General features: G+C 39.1%; 2 protein-coding genes across 2 annotated transcripts; both read left to right on the forward strand.

Annotated features, from left to right (window-relative positions):
* LOC143883211 (germin-like protein 8-2) lies at window positions 1-899 on the forward strand. Its single transcript, XM_077386561.1, has 3 exons — window positions 1-118; window positions 343-606; window positions 694-899. Exons 1-3 carry the CDS (start codon window positions 1-3, stop codon window positions 897-899), a joined length of 588 nt encoding a protein of 195 aa, XP_077242676.1.
* Window positions 900-13,609: 12,710 nt separating this feature from the next.
* LOC143883212 (germin-like protein 8-2) lies at window positions 13,610-14,605 on the forward strand. Its single transcript, XM_077386562.1, has 2 exons — window positions 13,610-13,727; window positions 13,954-14,605. Exons 1-2 carry the CDS (start codon window positions 13,610-13,612, stop codon window positions 14,508-14,510), a joined length of 675 nt encoding a protein of 224 aa, XP_077242677.1. The 3' UTR covers window positions 14,511-14,605.
* Window positions 14,606-17,083: the final 2,478 nt, after the last annotated feature.

The following is a 17,083-nucleotide window of genomic DNA, read 5'->3' on the forward strand; positions in this document are numbered from 1 at the left end:
ATGGAGAAGGCTACTCCCCTCCTTGTACTTGTACTCCTTTCCTTGGCATCTTCTCTTACCTTTGCCGCTGATCCCAGTCCTCTACAGGACTTTTGTGTTGCTGACAATATGTCTCCAGGTACAAATGCTTTTTTTTTATTTCTCAATATAACTTCCATTAGTATCATGATAATCACGTGTTTGTGCAAACTCAATTCCATTTTTGGTAGGTATTGTGGGGTTTGGCTAGATGACTTGAGAAATATTGTTATTGCATTTACTCTGCGTGTGGACACCGGCCCTACGTGCATGGGTTATGTTTTTTTTTATTGGCTGATCTTTTTTGATGTTTTTCCTTCTCAGTGTTAGTCAATGGCGTGGTTTGCAAGGACCCAATGCTCGCTCAAGCAAGCGATTTCTTCTTCCCAGGGCTTGACATGCCACGCAACACAAATAACCGAGTTGGGTCCAATGTGACCGCAGTGAACGTGGTCCAAATACCAGGACTCAACACTCTTGGCATCTCCATGGCTCGCATAGACTTTGCACCCTATGGACTAAACCCTCCCCACACACACCCAAGGGGCACTGAGATGATTGTAGTTCAAGAGGGCACCCTCCTCGTTGGTTTCGTCACCTCTAACCTTGCAAATGGCGAAAATCGGCTCATATCAAAGGTCCTCAATAAGGGTGATGTGTTTGTGTTTCCAATAGGTCTCATTCACTTCCAATTCAATGTTGGACAGACCAATGCGGTGGCCATTGCCGCTCTGGCAAGTCAGAACCCAGGTGTGATCACCATAGCTAATGCCGTCTTCGGAACAAACCTGCCCATCTCCGATGATGTTCTCGCCAAGGCCTTCCAACTTGACAAGAAAGTAGTTGATTTTCTTCAGGCACAGTTCGGGCCCAAAAACTAGATAACTACCGACAAGGATCCCATGCATTAACTACAATAGTGTATTTGAATAAGCAAACTTGGTGTTTGCATTTCTTAAAATCGTAATAATAATACAGTTTGAGAATGTCAATGGAACAATCAAGCGATTGATTGAATATACAGTCTTGTTTTTCATGAATTCTCTCTCTCTCTCTCTCTCTCTCTCTCTCTCTCTCTCTCTCTCTCTCTCTCTCTCTCTCAAACTAAAACATCGATATCCATCAATACTATTAAAAGATGTATACACGCTCAAGTGCAAATTACTAGTCCTTTGACCAAATAAAACGAGGGTACGCTCCCACTCCAGATCTTTGCACAAGTCCAATTTCAATATCTGAAAATTTTAAACTACGAGTGAGCTAACGCTCAGATAGTAAACAAGCATTACTCTAGCTGGGTCTAGCATGGTAGGGAAACAGAAGGCTGCAACAGAAAGTCAAAGTGAAGCCGAAACTTAGAGTGAGGGATACACTACACATTCTGATGGTTCAACACAAGTAATTTTGAGCCACACAAAATATGCTTAACACAAGGTAAATAATCAGGGATTCATATTACCACAAATGGATAAGAGCCAAAATAGAACATACAAAATTTGCATGTAGAAACCGAAACTGAAATGAGAAGCATGGCCACAATTATAAAAGCCGAAATAGGAGGCAAGGAGCAATGTGAAGTAAAATAGGCATAGAATGAGTAATCAGAGAATCATTTTCCCAAGATACGAACCAAACAAGATCAAATCACATACCTAGACTAAAAATGAAGCTGGAACTGAAATATGCAACAAGAAGCATGGTCGCGTATTTCAAAAGTTCACAGTGGAGATTTTACAAGTACCATGATCAAACACAAGTAACTGAGATCAAAATATACCAATAGACATAGTCAGGATATTCAAAAGGATTCACTTATCACAAGACATAAACAAGGTCTTCATCATAATATTTTGAAGAAGATCAAAAGTTTGAACCTTCTTCCAAAAATGATTTTAGTAAAGAACTTGAATATTTGAAGAAAGAAAATGAAACCCTCAAGGAAGAAAATGAGGGATTAATTCTTGAATTTTCTTATCAAATTGTTGAATTAAAAAGTGATCATGAAAATTAATAAATACTCAAACAGGGAAAATCAAGAAGAAATTAATGATTTTTTAAACCAAATTCAAGATCTTAAAAGAGAAAATGAAAAGTTGAGAATATGTCTAAATAGGTTTATTAATGGGGATAGAATTGTAGACATTATTCTTAAAAGATCTAGATGCACAACTTACTATAGAACATATTTTGCATCTAGAAGGCATGCTAACCCATCCATAAGATGTCACTATTGTGGATCTTATGGACATTATAAATTTCAATGTGAGCATAGAAATCAATATTCTAAATGGGTTAGAAGGAATGGACCCAATAAAACTTGGGTTCTAAAAGCTCCAACATGAATCATTGTTTGAGTTTTTACTCAGATTTAGGGGCTGGAGCTAAAAATTGAAAAATCTTTACAATTTGAAAATGAATGTTGAAAATCATTTTGAGATGATGAGTTAAGCCGAAGGTTGAACTTAAAATGAAAATTCTAGAGTCCTTGGCAATTTCTTTTTGAAAACCCCCTCTTATATTGAATTTCTAAATAAAAAAAGAGGGAGTTGTAGTTTTAAATTCTATTTGACTAAGGCGACCCTAAAACTTATGTATTAATATTTCAAAACCCCTTGATATTTTGATATGCTCTCATCTCTTCTTTATGTGGATGACAAAGGAGGAAAGAAATTTGGTGTTATGTTTTAAAGTTCTAAGTTGGCATATCATTTACTTCAAAACATATTTTATTGGAAAATCCCTTGTATGATGTCATCAAAAAAGGGGGGAGATGTAAGCCTAATTGTTCAACCCTTGGCTATCTTCTATTTTATGATGATTCAAAACACAAATGATTATATGTACTAATTGTGTTTGTTATTTAAGTTGAAGGTTCGTCAAGGTTCAAAGTCAAAGCAAGAGGAGATCCACGAAGTTGAAAGGGACTAGAAGACACAATTTGAAGAAGATCAAAAGTCAAGTCTTGTGTCAAATAGAATGTAAAATCCAATCCCACACTTAGGATCCAAACAAGGCATCAAAAGAGGGTTAAAATACCCCAAGTAAGCTAATGGAATGAAGAAAATCAAGCGGACCAAGTTCCCAAGGCAAAACAATAGGAAAATATGAAATGGCCAAAATTCAGGGGGGGACGGTCGATCGAGACATGGTCGGTCGACCGGTGCCATTCTGATATAAAAAAAAGGAAAAAAATACATTTACACCCCCTCTTGTTTCTGACAACTCTAACCCTGACTTTCAAAACGTGACAAGTACACCCCCTGAGGTTTCAATTTGTGACAAGTACACCCCCTCCTTCAACTGTCCGTCGGTTTAACCTGATAGAAAGACTAAAACTAACCATGGTTAATATTTTGACGCCAGAAATACCCTCATTTGCAGAGGGATTAGGGTTACGCCATTTTCCACTGCTGCCGTCGCCACTTTCGGCCACCGCCGACACCTCCAGCCACCGCCGTCACCTCCACCACAAACAATGAAACCCCACCCATGGCTACATCAAAGCCACATTTCAAGAAAAAAAATAAAACAAAAAAAGCCCTAAAATATTAGGGTTTATGTGCAATTCATGATAATGGTGCGAATGAAGATAAATAAAACTCCTAAATCGAGGGTTTATGTTGATAAATAAACAAGGGTTTGAATCAAACCCTAATTTCAGTTTTTAAGTAACCCTAATTTCAGTTTTGAAGTCTGAAAACCTTAATTTTCAGTTGGGGAAGACGAGGGCATTTTGGTCATTTCTACCTCGCCATCTACTCCGTCACGTTAAAACAACTTCAGGGGGTGTACTTGTCACGTTTTGAAAGTCAGGGTTAGAATTGAATGTGTTAGAAACTAAAGGGGGTGTGTCTGTATTTTTCCCTTAAAAAACATGAGAGAGCCTCTGGCGGTCCACCGTGAGTGACTTTGCAAGTATTTTAAATAGCCTAACGGCTAGTTTAAACTATCCATTACAGAGCCGTTGGGGGTGTCCCAAATGGCTAGTTTTTGGGTTTTTGGCTATAAAAGGGTTCTCAAACCACTTAGGCAAAATCAACAAGCTCTAATATACACTTAAAGCATCTCTTGAGTGAAAAGTCACTCCTTGTGCCTCTCTTCGAGAAATCTTATGAGGGATTGGATTCAAGGCTTAAAATTGTATATCTTTATGAGAGCATCTTGTGTAATTGCCTTTGAACAATGCATTCCTTCATTCTTTTAATCTTATATTTGGCAAGTAATCAGAGATGCAGAGCCTTCTCCGAAGGTGAGTGTTAGGAGACATAGATCCGTCTCCGTCGACAAGTGTTGAGGCGCAGAGCAACCTCGTTGTATTGGTTTGATCTTCACCGTTAAGAACAGATTTTAGTGACCATCAACAGTTGTGGTGGAGATGTAGGTCTGGGGTTTTAAACCGAACCCCTATTAAATCTCATTGTACTCCTTCCCTTATCTCCTTTACTTTACTTGTGCATTGATTTTAAGTTCTTTGTGTTTATTGTTAAAATTTTCTTTGATTTAATTTCTTAATCAATCCTTTAAAAGGGCACAATTTTATAAATCTAATTCGCTTCCCCTTTGGGTTGCAATCACCTAGGCCTACACATATTTATTTTCAGATTCCTTGCAAGATTCCATTGCCGCCATGTATTCGGGCTCGGTACAGGATAATGCAACCGTTGGTAGCAAGTTTGACATCAAACTAATAAGACCATTCCTAAACTCGAATACATTACCCATAATAGATCTTCCTTTGTCCATAACATTAGCATAACTTGCATAAAAAAAACCATGCAACGACTTCGAATCCTTCTCATATGTGATAGCATAATCACTAGTACCTCTCACATAGAAAAGCGCTCATTTGACTGAAACTCGGCAGTGGAATCAATATGCACGGCAGAAACAAGATTGAGCTAAAAACAAAAACTTTTCGATCCACCAACTGAACCAAGATCTTAGTTGCTAGATTAATCAATGTTTATGAATTGAAATTCGGATGGTTAAGGACATTTACCAATTGGTTGACCGATACTGCCAATCTCTGCTTGATCTACTCCCCATTAGGTACCCGACGTTTCTGAAACCCAAGCTGGTCCGGAAGTCGAAGTAGTGGCTTCTCAAACCGTGCGGTTGAAGGAGAAATAGGAGAGAACTTGGAATCCTCTCCCAAACTAAAACCAATAAGGCTTTCAAGTTCTTCTAAAGAACTAGAAACAAAACTAGAAGCGGGAAAAAGAAAGGAGAAAAATGAAATTGGGAGGGGAGATGGGCTGGACGAATTTTGCATATGGCTTTCCAAATTGTGCAAGTAATCCAAATTGTCCACCCATCCCCTCCGTTTATAGAGTTCCCTCTAGCAATTCGTTCCCTTGTATGTGTCCCCTTGATTTTGGAAACTAAATTCAATTAAAACTCTTTGTTTCTTAAACATGTAAAACACATGGATACTCAAAATGATTTTTTCTTATTGAATGTTACCAATAACCAATGGGACTTTTAGAAATAGGAAACCTTCTCCAACTCAAATTCTCTCTTTTCCTTTTTAAATTTCCACCAATAGGAAATTAGAATAAATCAACCAATAGGATCTCTCATAACTCTTATCCAATAGGATTTGAGCATTTAATAAGCACATGTTAATTAAGACATGTACACACCATAATATGGTGTATCTCATCTTTAATACATGTGTGTGCACCCTATGTATGGTGCTCTTCCTCCCTGTATCACATATAGTGGATCCAATCCATATCACACATACGATCAAATCTGAAACCCATATTGTCCAACAATCCATAAGGGTCTAGCGAGTTGTGAGTGTGATCGGCCCAGGGATCCAATGATCATTCTCACAGGGTCCACAATGGGCCCTACTGTGATCTCACGCAATGTAGTCCAACTACGATAGCATTAGGCAAGTGAACCCCACCATGACGTTACCCTGAAGAAGACCATTAGATCAAATTACCCAAATCACATCCAATGTGTAGTCCTTCCTCCAATCCTTCATTTACCGAGTTGGGTCTTGTGGAGGGTGGACATCAATTACCCCATGGGCTCACTCAATGGTATACCTTTCTACCTATCAAGCTTGGGCCCGCAAATGCATTTGCAACTCCCTTTTGAAACAATCAATGTTTTTGAAAAACTTTGATAAACAATTTATCAAACGGATTGGCCAGTCATTATTTAATGGCCTAGCTGAGATCGAAATTGCAAATGATTTTCCTCTATGGGAGGGGTGGAGGATTCCATGATGGGCATCACTATTGACCCCACGGGTTTACCCCATGACCCAGCACTACCCGCTGGTAACCCCGGACCGGGGACTACTGTTAGATAGACCAAAGCCATAAGGTGTGCCCACAGACTAAAAATATCCCTCAGGTCTAAGGACAGATCCAAGGGTCCTGTCTGACAGAATAACCTTATCCAATTCCTTGTCCACAGGTTATTCTACAAAGCCATCCGTTCAGTGTGTGATCCAATCATTTCGCCCATTCCACCTACTTAGAATCAACTACCCCAGTGACCTAGATAAGCCACCCCAATGCGTATATGGAGGCAGGTTCGATTCTAGTTGTGTACAGGTACGAGATGTCCAATCTCAACCCCAACCAAGAACATTCTAGGTCTGCAAAGAACCTGAAGATCATATCTCCCCACCACATAATCTCAATGTGCATGACCTATCCTACGATGCTACCTAAGGATAAAGGTGTGCCTAGAAGCACATTAGGTTAATGATTTATCTATCTTTTAAGGGTTTCTAACATCTAAAACCTAAGGCTCCATGGGTTGACCAGTCTCATGCTTGGGTTGCATTCATGGAAGAGAATTGTGTCTCCACCCTTAAACAATTGGGCATATAAGTTAATAATATATTGTTGCTAGGCATATTCTCACGATTCACTCCAACAAATACCCAATAGATGTCATGTAACAATAAATAATAGTTGCAACATTACAACAACTGGATTTTGATTAGAGCACACACCCTAACAATGACGGCTTCTGAATGCGCTTTACCCAGATTCCCCATAAACCGGCTTAAAACTCCAACCGCGTAAGTAATTTTTGGCCTAGTATATACCATGGAAAACATCAAGCTCCCGACAAGGGTAGCATATGGGATTCGATCCATTTTCTTCACATCCTCTTCCGATTTTGGGCACTGATTGGAACATAACTTAAAGTAAGCTGCTAATGTGTCTTTATCGGCTTAGACTTGCTCATCCCAAACCATTCAAGCACCTTTTTTATAAACATCTTTTGTGAAAGCAACAAAGTTCCAAGGATAAAAAGAATGGAACTTTGTTGCTTTCACAAAATATGTTTGTAAAAAAGGGGCTTGAAAGGTTTGGGATAAGCAAATCTAAGCCGATAAAGCCATCATCAGCGGCTCACTTTAAGATATGTTCCGATCAATTCCCAAAATCGGAAGAGGAGAAGAAGAAAATGGATCGAGTCCCATATGCTAGCATTGTTGGGAGCTTGATGTTTATCGTGATATGAACTAGGCCGAACATTGCTTATGCGGTTGGAGTTTTAATCCGGTTTATGGCGAATCCAGGTAAAGCACATTCGGAGGCCGCCAAATTGGTGCTTCGCTACCTAAGAAGTACTACTGATTATGTTATGATATATGGAAAGGATTCGAATCCGTTGCATGATTTTGTTGATACAAGTTATGCTAATGATATGGACAAAGAAAGATCTACTACGGGTTATATATTTAGGTTTGGGAATGGTCCTATTAATTAGATGTCAAAGCTGCAACCAACGGTTGCATTATCCACTATCGAGGCATTAAGTTAAAACCTATGGATTTATTTTGTGATAACATGAGTATCATTTATTTGGCCAAGAATTCAATTTTTCACAAAGGACCACATATATATCGGTTCAATATCACTACATTTAGGAAGTCATTAAAGATGGAAGGATCTATTTGTTGAAGGTGTGAACCAAAGAGAATGTGGTGGATATGCTCATAAAGATGGTTCAAGGAGAGAAGTTATATTGAAGTTTATCTTCTCCCAGTCTCAAGAAGGAAGGGTTGGCACGCTGGTGATTGTGCATCAAGGTGGAGATTGTTAAAATGGTGACGCATGAGCACCATTTTTTTATTTCTTTTTTCGAAGTCGGTATCTCTTGGTCTTTTAAATGGGATGTTTTCCTTGCCTCTCTCATATGGTTTTTTAAAGACAAAAGATAAATAGGGTTTAAAAAAGGAGAAGAGTGAGATATTTGAGAGGAGAAAAGGTTTAGACAAGAAAAGAGGGGTTTCCTCTTGGGGCTTTAGGAGGGCTTTGTGGTAAAGCGAAAACAAGTTTCTTCTTCTTGGTTTTCCAAGGTGTGTTCCTCTTCTTATGGTGTGCCCATCAAATGGATGGTTTGGATCTTCCTATGGTGTGGCACGTACAGTACTTTTTGGCAAGTGGGATTGGAAATTAGGGATCTGCTAGGGACTATCGATCAATTAAATGAATCTGAGAGCAACCACCTTTGTCCCCAGGTTAATAAAATGAATAAGACAAAATCTTAGCCTGTGTGGGTTGTGTGGCTACTCTCACATGCAACAGCCAAGCCGCAACATGCCTGAAGTGATTGTCCCTAGCAAATCTTTAGTTTTAAACCTAACATTTAACAAAGTAAAGTGATTGTCCCCAAAGGATGCGGGGCGGGGATGGGGATTAGATATTCCCCATGGGGAGGGGAGGGGGATTCCCCATGATCCCCGCAGTGGGGAGGGGAAGGGGAGGGGGAAAATTCCCCGCATAGGGCAAGGGGTAGGGGACCCCAACATCCGGCCCCGACCCGCCCCGTTGCCAGCCTTAAGAAAGATCTCTCAAGGAAGAAGATGCTAGTATGTTTAAATCTGTCAGTGATAACAAACTGATCTTGATCAGTTCTTCTTCATGCATTCAACAAGAAAATAATGGAATGAAGAGAAAAAGGACTATAACACTAGTCTACAATTCCAATTCATTAACAAGGAAAGAAAGAATAAAGGAGAAGAGCCTCTCTCTCTCTCTCTCTCTCTCTCTCTCTCTCTCTCTCTCTCTCTCTCTCAAATCAATGTCATTCTCAGAAATGAAATGAGATTGGCTTCATATAGACAGCCCTTACAACTAACATCAACCAACATAACCCCCAATGGTAAAGAGACTAAAAAAGGACATGTATAATAATCAAATGATTAATAATGACGACTACTAAATATAACAAAATATGGAAGGACAATAGTATAATAACATTACTATTGCAAGTAATGGTCAAGCAGATGCACCAAAGGATGTAGTGCATCACACTTGCCTTCTTAGAAAGAACTCGGCCCTGAGTTCACATAAACTCCACCCGGGAATTAGTCCACCTGGATCAAAGATGAAGATATACACACCCTCGTCCCAAGGAATATAACCTCCCACCTTAATTCTCTTATTGAGTTGTATCTTACCATGTGATGTGCGTGGGCTAGTAGAATACCTATAATCCCCAATTCAATGTCTGCTGAATATGACATATGTGTAGTAGTCCGCTGTTTAAACCAAATATGACATATGTGTAGCAGTCCACTATGTAAACGTATCATATATAGAATTATATAATAGTTGCGGGCAAAACCATATCACTAGCAACAATGGCAGTCATAGGTTCCTTTGCGGTGATGGCAAAGCAATATCACTTCCATATAACTTTCCATGCTCTTCTTCTTTGTACTTCTCATATGCTTCTTGTATGTAATCTGGCCTTGTATTCTCTTTGTCATCTTCCATATCATCATCAGCGTATCTAACAGTGGACGCGCACACGCAGGGCATGCGTGCGAAAGTGAACGAGATATTTAAAAGTTTTGAACTCTTACAAGAGACATTTGTTAAAATGGGTGATAAGACCGTTGCATCACGTTAAATCTTCTCAAATAGCTAATTGCTTACCCTTCTCAAAGAAGTAAATCTCATTTACAAATACAGTTGAGGCTCTCGTAATTAATGCTCTATAAATTAATAATCTCTTATATCCTATTTCTAGACCAGGAACCGACATTGTTCCTACGTTGGTAATTTATATTCTCTTATCTCTAATACTTAATAAAGAAAAATAGAAAATACTAAGTGACATAAGATATAAGAGAACCTTCCTAGAAAATGTTGTTCAAAGTACATGTATTTAACTGTATGTTGGTACAAAATAGGAGAAGGAAGAGAAAAGACATAAGTGAAAGAGCATTAACAGTACAATCATATCTCTCAAGTGTAAGAGCATTAAATGCTCGGGCAGTTACAAGTCATCTCTCTTTTAATTGACAACCATTAGCCCCATCTCCTTCTCTTTGAAATGACAAGTGTAAGGCCCATCTCTCTCCTCTCTCTCTCTCTCTCTCTCTCTCTCTCTCTCTCTCTCTCTCTCTCTCTCTCTCTCTCTCTCAGCATTAAAATCATTAAATGTTAAAAACGAAATAAATGTAAAGTGTAATGATAAAGGGCGGTGAAACTTTGAGAAATTCGGGTGATAGAATTTTTTTTAATACTTTATAGGTTCTAATAGTTTATATAAAAATAAGCCATGGAAAATATTAATTATAAGGGCTGTGACTACAAGGTTCTAATGCTTCACACGCACACACACGCACACGCACGCACGCACTAGCACACTGGCGCACACGCACATAGGGATTTGCTAGCATTCATCGCAGAAGCCATTTTACGGCTGCGCTGTTGTATGTGAGGGCAGCCACCTCGTGAATGAAGACAAACTCTCACATCGCGGATGGTCTGTTGATGGATGCTAGCAAATCCCTACGTACACTCACACACGATGGGTTATGCTAATGGGAATGGTCCTATTAGTTGGATGGCAAAGTTGCAACCAACGGTTGCCTTATCCACTATCGAGGCCGAGTACATGGAGACAGCGGAAGCTTGCTAGAAAGTAGTTTGGCTTCAAGGTTTGATGGGTGAGATTGGCATCGAGTCAAAACCCATGGATTATTTTTTTGTGATAACATGTGCATCATTTGTTTGGCCATGAATTCAGTTAATCACAAAAGGACCAAACATATATCGGTACAATATCACTACATTCAGGAAGTCTGATGGAAGGATCTATTTGTTGAAAGTCTGAACCAAGGAGAATGTAGTGGATATGATCGTAACGATGGTTCAAGGAGAAAAGTTAGATCGAAGTTTATCTTCTCTCGGTCTCAAGAAGGAAGACTTGGTATGCCGATGATTATGCATCAATGTGGAGATTGTTAAAATGGTGACGCATGAGCACCAGTTTTTTCATTTTTTGTTTTTTTTGGAGCGGGTCTCACTTGGTCTTTTAAGTGGGATGTTTTCCATGCCTCTCTCATATGGTTTTGTAAAGGCAAGAGATAAAAAGGTCTTTAAAAAGGAGGAGAAGAGTGAGAGGTTTGAGAGGAGAAAAGGTTACTACAAGAAATGAGGGGTTTTCTCTTTGGGCTCTAGGAGGGCTTCTCTGGTGAGGCAAAAACATGTTTCTTCTTCCTGGTTACTTAGGGTGTGTTCCTCTTCTTTCATTCTTCATTTCCATTAGTTTTTCCTTGCAACCCTAGCATAATGTTGGAGGTTTTTTATGGGGATTTCTCCTCACACTTAGTGTATAGATTTGGGGTTTTTTTGTGATTGTATAGAAGGTTGGAGAGAAGGGTTTTTCGGTAGTTTTTACAAGTGTGGAGGTAACGTTGTACTATTTGGTTTGAAATAATGGACCTGTGTTACCTTGTCGTTGGATGTAGCCCATTATGGTGAACTGCATATATTGTTTTCTTCTTGTGATTGCTTGTGATTTATTTCTTTTGCTCCTCTTAAAAATTGGGCTGTTGTTGGATCAAATATCAAGGGGGTACCGCCCACATGGGACTTGACCGTCGGGCACCGTATTAAAACTCTTGTTTTATAATATTGTAAAGTAGTAACGGTTTGCTAGAAGAACTCTTAATTTGACAATATATTTTCTGAATTATAGTTTATAATGTAAAAGATATTAACAAGGGAAAAGTGTTTCTACTCGGTCAAAAGTAGATAACGTTGTCTACTACGTCGCATGAAACACAGTGGGCCCACATCGCTTGGATAATCCAGAGCATTCATTTGTTAGGCCCTGAGATAGATAGGGTGTGCCCTTAAAAATCAACTTCAAACGATCATCCTAACCCTTCAATTTGTGGAGGTTAAAAATGGGAGGTTCATAGCCCTCCATATTTAACCTCCACAAATAGAAGGGTTGGGATGATCTTATGGTGCTGGTTTTTTTTTTTTTTTTTTTTGGCACACCCTAACTATTGCGATCAGGACCCAAACAATGTGGGCCCCACTGTAATTTTGGCCGACGGAGTAGATAATGTATCTACTCGGCCGTGTAGAAACACTTTTCCCTATTAACAATTAGATTGGTATGGAAATTCCATCACAATATTATCTGAAAACATGAAATTGTCAAAACGATTTCCCGAAGGAAATGATATATTAAGACGTTTTTTGGTAAATTTGCCATCAGTGGATCAGGATCATCCTATCATAGTTTTAACGTAGATGATGGATGGATTTTTTATGTGAGTGGGTGTCCACCATATCAACAGCTTGAACGACAGAAAATCGACACCAATTATTTCTCAAATCGCATATTTGAAAAACATCCAAATGGTCAAAGGAGTTTAAAATATATTTATTTACCATTTAACCAAGTTTTGGCAACTAATCTTTAATAGCGAAGTAACGAAAATAAAAAATTTTATAGATGCTGTAAGTTTTTTTATAATTACAAGTGAAATTTTATTTTCTACCCCATTCCTCAGCATATCCATCCTTTTGTTTGTGCTTTCTTGGAAATGACTATTTTCAGGGAAAGGCAAACAAAAGGTGGAAATATAGCCATTCTTAAGAAAAGATAAACAAGAGGAGGTGGAAATGCTGAAAAGGGGTCGGGAAAAATCAATTTCCTAATTAGAGTGGTATTGGCCAACCTTAAAAAAAGGTCTGCAAATTAGCAATCAAATGGGTAGGTATAAATAGGGTAGGCATTGTTCGAGACCATGTGGGAGATCACCCAGTTTGATTTCAGCATGTCCTTCGCTCGGCTAATAGGGTAGCGGACCGTTTAGCGAGAAATGGAGTAAATTGGATCTTTGATTTTCTTCCTCCATAATATGTTGTTTCTTATTTTTCTTTGTATATTTTCTTTGTCTGTACTCATGACCAGTTCGGTGGTGGGGCAAGCCCCACTTATTAATTTAGATCTAAGCATTTAAAAAAAGGGCAGGCATTTTTCAACTCAGATAAGTTACATTATAATTTAGGTAAGAAAAGATTGTTTCAACTTTCACAGAAAAAAGAGTCTGACGACTGCTTCTATTCTTTGCGGGGAAAGATCTACTTGGATGAAAAAAATAGATTAGATAGCGTAGTTGTTAAACCATATATTGATTAAGTTGTAACAAGACCATTTCCATGAAATCACATGACCCTTAAGCCATGCATCTATTTCTCTCTCTCTCTCTGCCTATAAATATGCACCCATTCTAAGCTTCTTCCACACCATCAAAACACTCGCACCCAATACTCCTCTTTAGATTGATAAAATGGAGAAGGCTACTCCCCTCGTTGTACTTGTACTCCTTTCCTTGGCATCTTCTCTTACCTTTGCCGCTGATCCCAGTCCTCTACAGGACTTTTGTGTTGCTGACAATATGTCTCCAGGTACAAATGCTTTTTTTTTATTTCTCAATTTAACTTCCATTAGTATCATGATAATCACGTGTTTGTGCAAACTCAATTCCATTTTTTGGTAGGTAATGTGGGGTTTGGCTAGATGACTTGAGAAATATTGTTATTGCATTTACTCTGCGTGTGGACACCGGCCCTACGTGCATGGGTTATGTTTTTTTTTATTGGCTGATCTTTTTTTGATGTTTTTCCTTCTCAGTGTTAGTCAATGGCGTGGTTTGCAAGGACCCAATGCTCGCTCAAGCAAGCGATTTCTTCTTCCCAGGGCTTGACATGCCACGCAACACAAATAACCGAGTTGGGTCCAATGTGACCGCAGTGAACGTGGTCCAAATACCAGGACTCAACACTCTTGGCATCTCCATGGCTCGCATAGACTTTGCACCCTATGGACTAAACCCTCCCCACACACACCCAAGGGGCACTGAGATGATTGTAGTTCAAGAGGGCACCCTCCTCGTTGGTTTCGTCACCTCTAACCTTGCAAATGGCGAAAATCGGCTCATATCAAAGGTCCTCAATAAGGGTGATGTGTTTGTGTTTCCAATAGGTCTCATTCACTTCCAATTCAATGTTGGACGGACCAATGCGGTGGCCATTGCCGCTCTGGCAAGTCAGAACCCAGGTGTGATCACCATAGCTAATGCCGTCTTCGGATCAAACCTGCCCATCTCCGATGATGTTCTCGCCAAGGCCTTCCAACTTGACAAGAAAGTAGTTGATTTTCTTCAGGCACAGTTCGGGCCCAAAAACTAGATGACTACCGACAAGGATCCCATGCATTAACTACCATAGTGTATTGGAATATGCAAACTTGATGTTTGCATTTCTTAAAATAGTAATAATAATACAGTCTGAGTATGTCACTGGGGAAATCAAGGGATTGATTGAATATACAGTCTTGTTTTTCATGAATTCTCTCTCTCTCTCTCTCTCTCTCTCTCTCTCTCTCTCTCTCTCTCTCTCACACACACACACACACACACCGATCATGAAGTCTGCAACAGGATGATCCTAACCCACTGATGGGAAACAGAAAGTCAAAGTGAAGCCCAAACTTAAAGCGAGGGATACACTACACATTCTGATGGTTATCTTTTATAGTTCATCACAAAGAAATTCACATAGGGTTCATCACAAGTGATTTGGAACCACACAAAGTATACTTAAGACAAGGTAAATAATCAAGGATTCATATTACCACAAATCGATAAGAGCCAAAATAGAACATACAAAATTTACATGTAGAAACCGAAACTGAAATGTGAAGCATGGCCACAATAATAAGAACCGAAGTAGGAGGCAAGGACCAATGTGAAGTAAAATAGGCATAGAATGAGTAATCAGAGAATCATTTTGCCAAGATACGAACCAAACAGGATCAAATCACATCCCGAGACTAAAAATGTAGCTGAAACTGAAACATGCAACGAGAAGCATGGTCGCGTATTTCAAAAGTTCACAGTGGAGATTTACAAGCATGATCAAACACAAGTAACTAAGATCAAAATATACGAATGAACAAAGTCGGGATATTCAAAAGGATTCATATATCACGTGACATAAACAATGTCTTCATCATAGTAGACCAAAACTGAAAATTAGCACCTTTAAACAAAGGAACGTTTTGCTGAAAACTTGAAGAATTGGTATTGCCTGCCATATTGCCAACTTACCGAACCCGTGCCGATCTTCTTTTGAAATTGTCCCCAGCCTTTCTGGTCTGATACCACTTTGTAGAATTTAAAGAACAAGTAATACAGAAACACAGAAGAGAACAGAACACAAAAGAACTTTATTATATTGCTGAATGTATTTAACACACACGAAATAGCCTTTCAATAAGACTTTGACTTTGTATCTCGCGGCCAATCCATAAAGCATGTTTCCTATCTACTTTTAACCGATACAACACTACTCCAATCCGGTGTCTCTCTCTCTCTCCAACGTGCATGAACTGTTGGTGGGCCCAATAATTAATTTGTTTTAATTTGTGAGGAAGGTAGGTCCCACCATAGGATGATCCAAACCATCCATTCGATGGCCCACAACATAAATAGGTTGCACCGCGAAATATTATTTCCAAAGAATGATCCTAGCCCTCTGATCTAAAGAGAAACCTCTATAGATTTGAGGGTTGCGATCATCCTTTGAAAATGATATTTTGAAAATGATATTCTGGAGTGAAACCTATTTAAGTTGTGGGCCATCGAATAGATGGTTTGGATCATCCTATGGTTCAGGTCTTACAGTAACATTAAGGCCCAATTGTAGGTAGGGGTGGTTATTCGGTTTTCACCGAACCGAATAGACCGAAATTTGGTAACCGAAATAATTTCAGTTACCAAATTTCGGTAACCGAAACCGAACCGAATAAAAATTCGGTTATTCAGTTATAACCGAATAACCGAATTGTGGGAGAAATAGAGGAGAAAAATTAAAATCTCGGTTTGGATCGGAGGGCTAGGATCATCCTATCAGAATGATTTTTTGAGCACAACCTAATTAAGTTGGGATCAATCAAATGGATGGTTTGGATCATCCTATGGTGGGGCCTACCTTGCTTGATGTAGTATTGTACAGCTGTAGAGTAGAGTGGGGTGATTTTATCCTGGAAGGGGAGAGAAAAAGGAAATGACTGCTTCGTCGGTAAAAAGTAGATGGGAATCGTACTTTATAGTTAGTGGGCTGTCAAGAGGGAAGCTAGCCTCCAAGGGGGCCGTCAAGGGCGAAAATATCAGCGCCCTAAAAATAAATTAACATGCAAAAGGAGTTTTGTATGCTTTCTAGATGACTATACGATGGACTTGAATTAGGTGGGCCCCACAAGTTTTTAATTACTTCATCTAACAATCTCGCAAGGGGGTTTTCCACATCACAAGTTCACAACTACCTCGTCACCTAGTTTAGTGAAATGACGTATACTCAGCTCAACAAATCAATAATTAGTGGGAACAGAAACTTTGAAAATGTATAAAACTGGACGTGGCATGGAACTGCATTGTTCTCTGTCGTTGGAGGATACACATCCTTGGATAAGCAATTCTTTGGATTGGCCTCCTTTCATATATAATTTCAAGACGAAAATGCTAAAATGAATGGTGCCCTTGCAAAAAACCATCTGCATGGGCGCTCCTATTGGGACTTCTGATCAAGGTGGATTTCTTTTTCCATTAATTTAATATCTGTCCGTGCCATTTTCATATTTTCCTGTGCTCTTTCAAATGATTTTTGTTGGGATGGACCAATGTGGAGCGACCTTTAGCTGGTTTTTGCAAGGCAGCCATTCCCATTATCATTTCTCTAATTTATATATGGAATAAACCCCT

Source organism: Tasmannia lanceolata, unplaced genomic scaffold (assembly GCF_043159265.1).
Source record: "Tasmannia lanceolata isolate RefF3 unplaced genomic scaffold, GAP_Taslan_0.1 ptg000008l, whole genome shotgun sequence".
Classification (NCBI taxonomy): Eukaryota; Viridiplantae; Streptophyta; class Magnoliopsida; order Canellales; family Winteraceae; genus Tasmannia; species Tasmannia lanceolata.

Coding starts and splice junctions, on each gene's coding strand:
- LOC143883212 (XM_077386562.1), top strand. CDS start 13,610: ATGGAGAAGGCTACTCCCCTCGTTGTACTTGTACTCCTTTCCTTGGCA. Junction 13,728..13,953: donor TGCTGACAATATGTCTCCAG/GTACAAATGCTT, acceptor TTTCCTTCTCAG/TGTTAGTCAATGGCGTGGTT.
- LOC143883211 (XM_077386561.1), top strand. CDS start 1: ATGGAGAAGGCTACTCCCCTCCTTGTACTTGTACTCCTTTCCTTGGCA. Junction 119..342: donor TGCTGACAATATGTCTCCAG/GTACAAATGCTT, acceptor TTTCCTTCTCAG/TGTTAGTCAATGGCGTGGTT. Junction 607..693: donor AGAGGGCACCCTCCTCGTTG/GTTTCGTCACCT, acceptor TGTTTCCAATAG/GTCTCATTCACTTCCAATTC.